Source organism: Eleutherodactylus coqui, unplaced genomic scaffold (assembly GCF_035609145.1).
Source record: "Eleutherodactylus coqui strain aEleCoq1 unplaced genomic scaffold, aEleCoq1.hap1 HAP1_SCAFFOLD_71, whole genome shotgun sequence".
NCBI lineage: Eukaryota > Metazoa > Chordata > Amphibia > Anura > Eleutherodactylidae > Eleutherodactylus > Eleutherodactylus coqui.
In genome coordinates, this window is record NW_027101939.1 from 125,980 (window position 1) to 141,161 (window position 15,182).

General features: G+C 43.9%; 1 protein-coding gene across 1 annotated transcript in view; it reads right to left on the bottom strand.

Annotated features, from left to right (window-relative positions):
* FRRS1L (ferric chelate reductase 1 like) overlaps nt 1-15,182 on the bottom strand; it is a 102,187-nt gene that overhangs the window by 70,880 nt on the left and 16,125 nt on the right. Inside the window, exon 2 of the mRNA XM_066588661.1 lies at nt 2,363-2,562. Within this exon, the coding sequence (XP_066444758.1) occupies nt 2,363-2,555 (193 nt within the window). The 5' untranslated portion in view covers nt 2,556-2,562. The remainder of the gene's footprint in view (nt 1-2,362; nt 2,563-15,182) is intronic.

Sequence of the window (15,182 nt, forward strand, 5' to 3'; positions counted from 1 at the left end):
CACCAGGATACTCAGAAATCATTAGAGCTACAAGGATACCCAGAAATCACCAGAGCTACAAGGATACCCAGAAATCACCAGAACCACCAGGATATCCAGAAGTTACCAGAGCCACCAGGATACCCAGTAATCACTAGGGTAACCAGAAATCACCAGAGCCAACAGGATACCCAGGCATCACCAGAGTTACCAGGAGACCCAGAAATCACCAGGGCCACCAGGATACCCAGAAATCACCAGAGCTACCAAGATACCCAGAAATCACCAGAGCCACCAGGAAACCCAGAAATCACCAGAGTCACGAAGATACCCAGAAATCACCAGAGCCACCAGGAGACCCAGAAATCACCAGAGCCACCAGGATACCCAAGAATCACCAGAGCCACCAGGAGACCCAGAAATCACCAGAGCGATCAGGAAACCCAGAAATCACCAAAGCCAACAGGATTCCAGGAATCACCAGAGCCACCAGGATACTCAGGAAATACCAGAACCACCAGGATACCCAGAAATCACCAGAGGTACCAGGAGACCCAGAAATCAACTACTCCAATACAAGGAGAAACCAAAAAATGCATGTGTACCTCTAGTAGTGACTTACAATTCACAGCTAGATGTACTAAATAAGACTGCAGAAAAAACTCCATCACACCCTACACAAGGATGACCGTCTGACCACCATATTCCCGGACCCTCCGCTTCTGTGTTACAGGCAATCTGTGTGGAGGTTGCCTGTAACTTCAAATATCCCTGTAATGTAAGGAGCTGTAAGACCTGCTGACATGTACGGACCGCAGACAGGATACATAACCCCAACACACAGCAGGACTATAAGATCCCTGTAATGTAAAGAGCTGTAAGACCTGCTGACATGTACGGGCCGCCGACAGGATACGGATCCCCAACACACAGCAGGACTATAAGATCCCTGTAATGTAAGGAGCTGTAAGACCTGCTGACATGTACGGACCACCGTAAGGAGCTGTAAGACCTGCTGACATGTACGGACCGCAGACAGGATACATAACCCCAACACACAGCAGGACTATAAGATCCCTGCAATGTAAGGAGCTGTAAGACCTGCTGACATGTACGGACCGCAGACAGGATACATATATACACACAGCAGGACTATAAGATCCCTGTAATGTAAGGAGCTGTAAGACCTGCTGACATGTACGGACCGCAGACAGGATACATAACCCCAACACACAGCAGGACTATAAGATACCCGCAATGTAAGGAGCTGTAAGACCTGCTAACATGTACGGACCACAGACAGGATACATAACCCCAACACACAGCAGGACTATAAGATCCCTGTAATGTAAGGAGCTGTAAGACCTGCTGACATGTACGGACCGCAGACAGGATACAGATCCCCAACACACAGCAGGACTATAAGATCCTTGTAAGGTAAGGAGCTGTAAGACCTGCTGACATGTACGGACCGCGGACAGGATACATAACCCCAACACACAGCAGGACTATAAGATCCCTGTAATGTAAGGAGCTGTAAGACCTGCTGACATGTACGGACTGCGGACAGGATACATAACCCCAACACACAGCAGGACTATAAGATCCCTGTAATGTAAGGAGCTGTCAAACCTGCTGATATATACGGACCGCAGACAGGATACATAACCCCAACACACAGCAGGACTATAAGATCCCTGTAATGTAAGGAGCTGTAAGACCTGCTGACAAGTACGGACTGCAGACAGGATACATAACCCCAACAAACAGCAGGACTATAAGATCCCTGTAATGTAAGGAGCTGTAAGACCTGCTGACATATACGGACCGCAGACAGGATACAGATCCCCAACACACAGCAGGACTATAAGATCCCTGTAATGTAAGGAGCTGTAAGACCTGCTGACAAGTACGGACTGCAGACAGGATACATAACCCCAACACACAGCAGGACTATAAGATCCCAGGGACATTTACATGTTCCACGTCCAATGTTGTGTACCTGATCTTGTGCAGTAAGTGTCCTGTTGGGGGGCTTTATATCGTGGAAACAGGACAAAAACTGAGAGCCAGGATGAGATCTCATCGCCACACGATTAAACACAGAAAAAGAGAATTGCCTGTGGCCGAGCATTGTTCATATATTTGGGAGTATACATTTATAACCATCTTTGACAGGAATCAACATCTTAAGAGGCTTCATTAGAGAACTTGAGAAATGTATAGTAGAGAGCTCCCCAACACCAATTTAGAGACCATAAACCATCACATCCTCATCAGTGGACTAATTAAGTATGAACTGCTATACTGTTAATAATCATTCATGTAGATAACCCCATCCCATCCTACAGAAGCTTCCACAGTCAAAGAGATGTTTCCTGACCTTCTTCAGATAGATATCTCAAGTCGTAGAACTCGGATGCAAAGGTGCCATAAGTGTCTTGGTGTTTCTCATCCAGAGCGGCATCTCCCTGGTCAGTGCGGCTCCCTCTGGCAGCGCTCTCATCTGCAGGGCTGGCTCCAACTGGTGAAAAGAAGAATAACCAAATCCCCAAACAGAGACCCTGCAGAATCATGGCACTTCTAGAAAGAAAGACAAGATCAGATGTATAAGGAACCTACGCAATGCTTTGTAATCAAACTTGGCTTTGAGGGTATTTCTAGGATCACCAAGGTCATTGTGGATGTCACATGTGTAATCCTCTGAGGGAGGTGAGCAGAGGTGGCCGGCGGCATCCTCTCCCTCTGAGCATGTCATATATTCTAGTTCATCCAGGTAGACAGAACTGCACAGCCGACACCATGATGTTGCATTACAGAAAACCCCCTTTAACGGAACATTTCAGGAGTGAAGAATGAATTTTAATGCTAGTAATTGGATACACATCTGTCTACTGACAGGAACGTATCCTGTTCACGTCATCAGATGCCACGTGGCATAAGGTGCACTTAATTACTGTGAAAGGATTTCGGCTGATCGGCCGTGATTGCTTCCATGCCCAAGATACGAACATGATACAAATACACGGACAGCATATGCACAGCTGCAGTCCACCAACTGCACCAATGTCTTCCTGAGATCCCATGGGGCCACAGAGTTAGGCCTCATGTCCACTAGAAAAATACAATACTCGCACAATCTGCGCAGATTGGCTATAATGGTATTTTTTTTTGCATGCGGATATCCCCACCTATAGATAACAATGTCCACGCGGAATCCGCAGTAAAATGGAGAATGCTGTGGTTTTTTTCCCCGCGCGTGAAAATTCCATCCACGGGTGCAAAATTCAAATTAATTGACTGTGGAGGGCCAATGATTCCCTATGGGCATAATTGAATGCGGATTTCACCCGTGGATTCCGCAATTCACTTTTGCTAGTGGACATAAGGCTTAAGGCCTCATGTCCACTTGAAAAATACAATCCGCGCAGAATCTGCTCCAGAAATTTTTTAATTACCATCCGTGGGTATTTATCTACCTGCGGGTGGTCAATGCATTCCTATGGGGCGCGGATCTGCGTGCGGGAAAAACGCTGAGGATTTTAATTCTTATTTTCCCCGTGGACATGAGACCTAAAGTCTCATGTCCACGGGGAAATTATATTTAGCAAATCCGCATGTGGGAAAAAAAATGCAAATCCGCATCGCATAGGAAAGCATTGACCATCCGCAGTTAAATAAATAGCCGCTGATGGTGCTTTAAGTCATTTGCAGATTTTTTTTATGCTCGTGAAAAAAACGCAGCATGCTCCACATTGTTGCTGAAGATGCATGCGGGAGCTCATAGAGATCGTATCTTATTTGATCTCCCGCATGCAGGAACCCACGCGGGCCTGATTTTCCCCGTGGACATGAGGCCTAAGCCCTCATGTCCACTACCTGAATGGAATTGCAGATTCCGCAGCGGATTTTGCCCATAGGGAATCATTGGCCATCCGCGGGTCCATTAAATTGATTTTTGCACCCACGGATGGCATTTTAAAAGAATTGCATTTTTCACGCGCAGGAGAAAAGAAAGCAGCATGCTCCATTCTGCCGCGGATTCCGTGCGGATCGGCAACATTGCTATCACATTGATAGCAATGTGTGTGAATATCTGCATGAAAAAAAAATACCATTTAAAGCAAATCCGCGCGGAATCTGCGGCAGATTCTGCGCGGATCGTATTTTTCAACTGGACATGAGGCCTAAAGAGGGCATTCTGGACAAGGGGCAGCAGCCAAATGCTTACCCATAATCCTGCTGTGCACACATAATCTATCTCTACCTTCACGATTTCATGCAAACATGGAATCTGGCACAACCATTCTGTAGGTCCTAAATAAAAAAGGACTTGGGGTCACTACTTGATTGTTCAATGCTAATTACAAAAGTACTGGCATCCCTCTGTAATGTAACTGCTCGGCGTCATACAAGTGGGAAATTTGGCATAGCAATGTCACTGACTTCTATGTTCATATTTTAAGGAGAATCTACCTCCCCTCTATGTGTATATACTGAGGAGAATCTACCTCACCCCTATGTGTATATACTGAGGAGAATCTACCTCACCCCTATGTGTATATACTGAGGAGAATCTACCTCCCCTCTATGTGTATATACTGAGGAGACTCTACCCCCCCTCTATGTGTATATACTGAGGAGAATCTACCTCCCCTCTATGTGTATATACTGAGGAGAATCTGCCTCACCTCTATGTGTATATACTGAGGAGAATCTACCTCACATCTATGTGTATATACTGAGGAGAATCTACCTCACGTCTATGTGTATATACTGAGGAGAATCTACCTCACGTCTATGTGTATATACTGAGGAGAATCTACCTCCCCTCTGTGTATATACTGAGGAGAATCTACCTCACCTCTGTGTATATACTGAGGAGAATCTACCTCACCTCTATGTGTATATACTGAGGAGAATCTACCTCACATCTATGTGTATATACTGAGGAGAATCTACCTCACATCTATGTGTATATACTGAGGAGAATCTACCTCACCTCTATGTGTATATACTGAGGAGAACCTACCTCACCTCTATGTGTATATACTGAGGAGAATCTACCTCCCCTCTATGTGTATATACTGAGGAGAATCTACCTCCCCTCTATGTGTATATACTGAGGAGAATCTACCTCCCCTCTATGTGTATATACTGAGGAGAATGTACCTCCCCTCCATGTGTATATACTGAGGAGAATCTACCTCCCCTCCATGTGTATATACTGAGGAGAATCTACCCCCCCCTCTATGTGTATATAGTGAGGAGAATCTACCTCCCCTCTATGTGTATATACTGAGGAGAATCTACCTCCCCTCCATGTGTATATACTGAGGAGAATCTACCCCCCCTCTATGTGTATATACTGAGGAGAATCTACCTCCCCTCTATGTGTATATACTGAGGAGAATCTACCTTACCTTTATGTGTATATACTGAGGAGAATCTACCTCCCCACTATGTGTATATACTGAGGAGAATCTACCCACCCCCTCTATGTGTATATACTGAGGAGAATCTACCTCCCCTCTATGTGTATATACTGAGGAGAATCTACCTCCCCTCCGTGTGTATATACTGAGGAGAATCTACCCCCCCTCTATGTGTATATACTGAGGAGAATCTACCTCCCCTCTATGTGTATATACTGAGGAGAATCTACCTCCCCTCTATGTGTATATACTGAGGAGAATCTACCTCCCCTCCATGTGTATATACTGAAGAGAATCTACCCCCCTCTATGTGTATATACTGAGGAGAATCTACCTCCCTCTATGTGTATATACTGAGGAGAATCTACCTCCCCTCTATGTGTATATACTGAGGAGAATCTACCTCCCCTCCATGTGTATATACTGAGGAGAATCTACCCCCCCTCTATGTGTATATACTGAGGAGAATCTACCCCCCCTCTATGTGTATATAGTGAGGAGAATCTACCTCCCCTCTATGTGTATATACTGAGGAGAATCTACCTCCCCTCTATGTGTATATACTGAGGAGAATCTACCACCCCCCCCCCTCTATGTGTATATACTGAGGAGAATCTTCCTCCCCTCTATGTGTATATACTGAGGAGAATCTACCTCCCCTCTATGTGTATATAGTGAGGAGAATCTACCTCACCTCTATGTGTATATACTGAGGAGAATCTACCTCACCTCTATGCATATATACTGAGGAGAATCTACCTCACCTCTGTGTATATATACTGAGGAGAATCTACCTCACCCCTATGTGTATATAGTGAGGAGAATCTACCTCACCTCTATGTGAATATACTGAGGAGAATCTACCTCGCCTCTATGTGTATATACTGAGGAGAATCTACCTCCCCTCTATGTGTATATACTGAGGAGAATCCACCTCCCCTCTATGTGTATATACTGAGGAGAATCTACCTCCCCTCTATGTGTATATACTGAGGAGAATCTACCTCCCCTCTATGTGCATATACTGAGGAGAATCTAGCTCACCTCTGTGTATATACTGAGGAGAATCTACCTCCCCTCTACGTGTATATACTGAGGGGAATCTACCTCACCTCTGTGTGTATACACTGAGGAGAATCTACCTCACCCCTATGTGTATATAGTGAGGAGAATCTACCTCACCTCTATGTGTATATACTGAGGAGAATCTACCTCACCTGTGTGTGTATGTACTGTGGAGAATCTACCTCACCTCTGTGTGTATGTACTGTGGAGAATCTACCTCACCTCTATGTGTATATACTGAGGAGAATCTACCTCACCTCTGTGTGTATATACTGAGGAGAATCTACCTCACCTGTGTGTGTATATACTGAGGAGAATCTACCTCACCTCTATGTGTATATACTTGGGAGAATCTACCTCCCCTCTATGTGTATATACTGAGGAGAATCTACCTCACCTCTATATGTACATACTGAGGAGAATCTACCTTACCTGTGTGTGTATATACTGAGGAGAATCTACCTCACCTCTATGTGTATATGCTTGGGAGCATCTACATCCCCTCTATGTGTATATACTGAGGAGAATCTACCTCACCTCTATATGTACATACTGAGGAGAATCTACCTCACCTGTGTGTGTACATACTGAGGAGAATCTACCTCACCTCTATATGTATATACTGAGGAGAAGGTACCTCACCTCTATATGTATTAACTGAGGAGAATCTACCTCACCTCTATATGTATATACTGAGGAGAATCTACCTCACCTCTGTGTGTATATACTGAGGAGAATCTACTTCACCTCTGTGTGTATATACTGAGGAGAATCTACCTCACCTCTATGTGTATATACTGAGGAGACTCTACCTTACCTCTATGTGTATATACTGAGGAGACTCTACCTCCCATCTATGTGTATATACTGAGGAGAATCTTCCTCTCCTCCATGTGTATATACTAAGGAGAATCTACCTCTCCTCTATGTGTATATACTGAGGAGTATCTACCTCACCTCTATGTGTATATAGTGAGAAGAATCCACCTCACCTCTATGTGTATATACTGAGGAGAATCTGCCTCACCTCTATGTGTATATACTGAGGAGAATCTACCTCCCCTCTATGTGTATATACTGAGGAGAATCTACCTCCCCTCTATGTGTATATACTGAGGAGAATCTACCTCCCCTCTATGTGTATATACTAAGGAGAATCTACCCCCCCTCTATGTGTATATACTGAGGAGAATCTACCTCCCCTCTATGTGTATATACTGAGGAGAATCTACCTCCCCTCTATGTGTATATACTGAGGAGAATCTACCTCCCCTCTATGTGTATATACTGAGGAGAATCTACCTCCCCTCCATGTGTATATACTGAGGAGAATCTACCTCCCCTCTATGTGTATATACTGAGGAGAATCTACCTCCCCTCTATGAGTATTTACTGAGGAGAATCTACCTCCCCTCTATGTGTATATACTGAGGAGAATCTACCTCCCCTCTATGTGTATATACTGAGGAGAATCTACCTCCCCTCTATGTGTATATACTGAGGAGAATCTACCTCCCCTCTATGTGTATATACTGAGGAGAATCTACCTCCCCTCCATGTGTATATACTGAGGAGAATCTACCCCCCCCCCCCCTCTATGCGTATATACTGAGGAGAATCTACCTCACCTCTATGTGTATATACTGAGGAGAATCTACCTCCCATCTATGTGTATATACTGAGGAGAATCTACCTCCCCTCCATGTGTATATACTGAGGAGAATCTACCCCCCTCTATGTGTATATACTGAGGAGAATCTACCTCCCCTCTATGTGTATATACTGAGGAGAATCTACCTCCCCTCTATGAGTATTTACTGAGGAGAATCTACCTCCCCTCTATGTGTATATACTGAGGAGATTCTACCCCCCCCCCTCTATGTGTATATACTGAGGAGAATCTACCTCCCCTCTATGTGTATATACTGAGGAGCATCTACCTCCCCTCTATGTGTATATACTGAGGAGCATCTACCTCACCCCTATGTGTATATAGTGAGGAGAATCTACCTCACCCCTATGTGTATATAGTGAGGAGAATCTACCTCACCTCTATGCGTATATACTGAGGAGAATCCATCTCACCTCTGTGTGTATATACTGAGGAGAATCTACCTCACCTCTGTGTATATATACTGAGGAGAATCTACCTCAACCCTATGTGTATATAGTGAGGAGAATCTACCTCACCTCTATGTGTATATACTGAGGAGAATCTACCTCGCCTCTATGTGTATATACTGAGGAGAATCTACCTCCCCTCTATGTGTATATACTGAGGAGAATCTACCTCCCCTATATGTGTATATACTGAGGAGAATCTACCTCCCCTCTATGTGTATACACTGAGGAGAATCTACCTCCCCTCTATGTGTATATACTGAGGAGAATCTACCTCACCTCTGTGTATATACTGAGGAGAATCTACCTCCCCTCTACCTGTATATACTGAGGGGAATCTACCTCACCTCTGTGTGTATATACTGAGGAGAATATACCTCACCCCTATGTGTATATAGTGAGGAGAATCTACCTCAACTCTATGTGTATATACTAAGGAGAATCTACCTCACCTGTGTGTGTATATACTGAGGAGAATTTACCTCACCTTTGTGTGTATGTACTGAGGAGAATCTACCTCACCTCTGTGTGTATATACTGAGGAGAATCTACCTCACCTGTGTGTGTATATACTGAGGAGAATCTACCTCACCTCTATGTGTATATACTTGGGAGAATTTACCTCACCTCTATGTGTATATACTGAGGAGATTCTACCTCACCTCTCTGTACATACTGAGGAGAATCTACCTCACCTGTGTGTGTATATACTGAGGAGAATCTACCTCCCCTCTATGTGTATATACTGACGAGAATCTACCTCACCTCTATATGTACATACTGAGGAGTATCTACCTCCCCTCTATATGTATATACTGAGGAGAATCTACCTCACCTCTATATGTATATACTGAGGAGAATCTACATTACCTCTATGTGTATATACTGAGTAGACTCTACCTCCCATCTATGTGTATATACTGAGGAGAATCTACCTCCCCTCCATGTGTATATACTGAGGAGAATCTACCTCCCCTCTATGTGTATATACTGAGGAGAATCTACCTCCCCTCTATGTGTATATACTGAGGAGAATCTACCTCCCCTCTATGTGTATATACTGAGGAGAATCTACCTCCCCTCTATGTGTATATACTGAGGAGAATCTACCTCCCCTCCATGTGTATATACTGAGGAGAATCTACCCCCCTCTATGTGTATATACTGAGGAGAATCTACCTCCCCTCTATGTGTATATACTGAGGAGAATCTACCTCCCCTCTATGAGTATTTACTGAGGAGAATCTACCTCCCCTCTATGTGTATATACTGAGGAGAATCTACCTCCCCTCTATGTGTATATACTGAGGAGAATCTACCTCCCCTCTATGTGTATATACTGAGGAGAATCTACCTCCCCTCTATGTGTATATACTGAGGAGAATCTACCTCCCCTCCATGTGTATATACTGAGGAGAATCTACCCCCCCCCCCCTCTATGCGTATATACTGAGGAGAATCTACCTCACCTCTATGTGTATATACTGAGGAGAATCTACCTCCCATCTATGTGTATATACTGAGGAGAATCTACCTCCCCTCCATGTGTATATACTGAGGAGAATCTACCCCCCTCTATGTGTATATACTGAGGAGAATCTACCTCCCCTCTATGTGTATATACTGAGGAGAATCTACCTCCCCTCTATGAGTATTTACTGAGGAGAATCTACCTCCCCTCTATGTGTATATACTGAGGAGATTCTACCCCCCCCCTCTATGTGTATATACTGAGGAGAATCTACCTCCCCTCTATGTGTATATACTGAGGAGCATCTACCTCCCCTCTATGTGTATATACTGAGGAGCATCTACCTCACCCCTATGTGTATATAGTGAGGAGAATCTACCTCACCCCTATGTGTATATAGTGAGGAGAATCTACCTCACCTCTATGCGTATATACTGAGGAGAATCCATCTCACCTCTGTGTGTATATACTGAGGAGAATCTACCTCACCTCTGTGTATATATACTGAGGAGAATCTACCTCAACCCTATGTGTATATAGTGAGGAGAATCTACCTCACCTCTATGTGTATATACTGAGGAGAATCTACCTCGCCTCTATGTGTATATACTGAGGAGAATCTACCTCCCCTCTATGTGTATATACTGAGGAGAATCTACCTCCCCTATATGTGTATATACTGAGGAGAATCTACCTCCCCTCTATGTGTATACACTGAGGAGAATCTACCTCCCCTCTATGTGTATATACTGAGGAGAATCTACCTCACCTCTGTGTATATACTGAGGAGAATCTACCTCCCCTCTACCTGTATATACTGAGGGGAATCTACCTCACCTCTGTGTGTATATACTGAGGAGAATATACCTCACCCCTATGTGTATATAGTGAGGAGAATCTACCTCAACTCTATGTGTATATACTGAGGAGAATCTACCTCACCTGTGTGTGTATATACTGAGGAGAATTTACCTCACCTTTGTGTGTATGTACTGAGGAGAATCTACCTCACCTCTGTGTGTATATACTGAGGAGAATCTACCTCACCTGTGTGTGTATATACTGAGGAGAATCTACCTCACCTCTATGTGTATATACTTGGGAGAATTTACCTCACCTCTATGTGTATATACTGAGGAGATTCTACCTCACCTCTCTGTACATACTGAGGAGAATCTACCTCACCTGTGTGTGTATATACTGAGGAGAATCTACCTCCCCTCTATGTGTATATACTGACGAGAATCTACCTCACCTCTATATGTACATACTGAGGAGTATCTACCTCCCCTCTATATGTATATACTGAGGAGAATCTACCTCACCTCTATATGTATATACTGAGGAGAATCTACATTACCTCTATGTGTATATACTGAGTAGACTCTACCTCCCATCTATGTGTATATACTGAGGAGAATCTACCTCCCCTCCATGTGTATATACTGAGGAGAATCTACCCCCCCCCCCTCTATGTGTATATACTGAGAAGAATCTACCTTACCTCTATGTGTATATACTGAGGAGAATCTACCTCACCTCTATGTGTATATACTTGGGAGAATCTACCTCCACTCTATGTGTATATACTGACGAGAATCTACCTCACCTCTATATGTACATACTGAGGAGTATCTACCTCCCCTCTATATGTATATACTGAGGAGAATCTACCTCACCTCTATATGTATATACTGAGGAGAATCTACCTCACCTCTGTGTGTATATACTGAGGAGAATCTACCTCACCTCTGTGTGTATATACTGAGGAGACTCTATCTTACCTCTATGTGTATATACTGAGGAGACTCTACCTCCCATCTATGTGTATATACTGAGGAGAATCTACCTCCCCTCCATGTGTATATACTGAGGAGAATCTACCCCCCCTCTATGTGTATATACTGAGGAGAATCTACCTCACCTCTATGTGTATATACTGAGGAGACTCTACCTTACCTCTATGTGTATATACTGAGGAGACTCTACCTCCCATCTATGTGTATATACTGAGGAGAATCTACCTCCCCTCCATGTGTATATACTGAGGAGAATCTACCCCCCCCCCCTCTATGTGTATATACTGAGGAGAATCTACCTCCCCTCTATGTGCATATACTGAGGAGAATCTACCTCCCCTCCATGTGTATATACTGAGGAGACTCTACCTCCCCTCTATGTGTATATACTGAAGGGAATCTATCTTACCTCTGTGTATATACTGAGGAGAATCTACCTCTCCTCTATGTGTATATACTGAGGGGAATCTACCTCCCCTCTATGTGTATATACTGAGAAGAATCCACCTCACCCCTATGTGTATATACTGAGGAGAATCTGCCTCACCTCTATGTGTATATACTGAGGAGAATCTACCTCCCCTCTATGTGTATATACTGAGGAGAATCTACCTCCCCTCTATGTGTATATACTGAGGAGAATCTACCTCCCCTCTATGTGTATATACTGAGGAGAATGTACCTCCCCTCCATGTGTATATACTGAGGAGAATCTACCTCCCCTCCATGTGTATATACTGAGGAGAATCTACCCCCCCTCTATGTGTATATACTGAGGAGAATCTACCTCCCCTCTATGTGTATATACTGAGGAGAATCTACCTCCCCTCCATGTGTATATACTGAGGAGAATCTACCCCCCCTCTATGTGTATATACTGAGGAGAATCTACCTCCCCTCTATGTGTATATACTGAGGAGAATCTACCTTACCTTTATGTGTATATACTGAGGAGAATCTACCTCCCCACTATGTGTATATACTGAGGAGAATCTACCCACCCCCTCTATGTGTATATACTGAGGAGAATCTACCTCCCCTCTATGTGTATATACTGAGGAGAATCTACCTCCCCTCCATGTGTATATACTGAGGAGAATCTACCCCCCCTCTATGTGTATATACTGGGGAGAATCTACCTCCCCTCTATGTGTATATACTGAGGAGAATCTACCTGCCCTCCATGTGTATATACTGAGGAGAATCTACCTCCCCTCCATGTGTATATACTGAGGAGAATCTACCCCCCCTCTATGTGTATATACTGAGGAGAATCTACCTCCCCTCTATGTGTATATACTGAAGAGAATCTACCTCCCATCTATGTGTATATACTGAGGAGAATCTACCTCCCCTCCATGTGTATATACTGAGGAGAATCTACCCCCCCTCTATGTGTATATACTGAGGAGAATCTACCCCCCCCTCTATGTGTATATACTGAGGAGAATCTACCTCCCCTCTATGTGTATATACTGAGGAGAATCTACCTCCCCTCTCTGTGTATATACTGAGGAGAATCTACCCCCCCCCCCCTCTATGTGTATATACTGAGGAGAATCTACCTCCCCTCTATGTGTATATACTGAGGAGAATCTACCTCCCCTCTATGTGTATATACTGAGGAGCATCTACCTCACCCCTATGTGTATATAGTGAGGAGAATCTACCTCACCCCTATGTGCATATAGTGAGGAGAATCTACCTCACCTCTATGCGTATATACTGAGGAGAATCCACCTCACCTCTGTGTGTATATACTGAGGAGAATCTACCTCACCTCTGTGTATATATACTGAGGAGAATCTACCTCAACCCTATGTGTATATAGTGAGGAGAATCTACCTCACCTCTATGTGTATATACTGAGGAGAATCTACCTCGCCTCTATGTGTATATACTGAGGAGAATCTACCTCCCCTCTATGTGTATATACTGAGGAGAATCTACCTCACCTCTGTGTGTATATACTGAGGAGAATCTACCTCACCTCTGTGTGTATATACTGAGGAGACTCTATCTTACCTCTATGTGTATATACTGAGGAGACTCTACCTCCCATCTATGTGTATATACTGAGGAGAATCTACCTCCCCTCCATGTGTATATACTGAGGAGAATCTACCCCCCCTCTATGTGTATATACTGAGGAGAATCTACCTCACCTCTATGTGTATATACTGAGGAGACTCTACCTTACCTCTATGTGTATATACTGAGGAGACTCTACCTCCCATCTATGTGTATATACTGAGGAGAATCTACCTCCCCTCCATGTGTATATACTGAGGAGAATCTACCCCCCCCCCCTCTATGTGTATATACTGAGGAGAATCTACCTCCCCTCTATGTGCATATACTGAGGAGAATCTACCTCCCCTCCATGTGTATATACTGAGGAGACTCTACCTCCCCTCTATGTGTATATACTGAAGGGAATCTATCTTACCTCTGTGTATATACTGAGGAGAATCTACCTCTCCTCTATGTGTATATACTGAGGGGAATCTACCTCCCCTCTATGTGTATATACTGAGAAGAATCCACCTCACCCCTATGTGTATATACTGAGGAGAATCTGCCTCACCTCTATGTGTATATACTGAGGAGAATCTACCTCCCCTCTATGTGTATATACTGAGGAGAATCTACCTCCCCTCTATGTGTATATACTGAGGAGAATCTACCTCCCCTCTATGTGTATATACTGAGGAGAATGTACCTCCCCTCCATGTGTATATACTGAGGAGAATCTACCTCCCCTCCATGTGTATATACTGAGGAGAATCTACCCCCCCTCTATGTGTATATACTGAGGAGAATCTACCTCCCCTCTATGTGTATATACTGAGGAGAATCTACCTCCCCTCCATGTGTATATACTGAGGAGAATCTACCCCCCCTCTATGTGTATATACTGAGGAGAATCTACCTCCCCTCTATGTGTATATACTGAGGAGAATCTACCTTACCTTTATGTGTATATACTGAGGAGAATCTACCTCCCCACTATGTGTATATACTGAGGAGAATCTACCCACCCCCTCTATGTGTATATACTGAGGAGAATCTACCTCCCCTCTATGTGTATATACTGAGGAGAATCTACCTCCCCTCCATGTGTATATACTGAGGAGAATCTACCCCCCCTCTATGTGTATATACTGGGGAGAATCTACCTCCCCTCTATGTGTATATACTGAGGAGAATCTACCTGCCCTCCATGTGTATATACTGAGGAGAATCTACCTCCCCTCCATGTGTATATACTGAGGAGAATCTACCCCCCCTCTATGTGTATATACTGAGGAG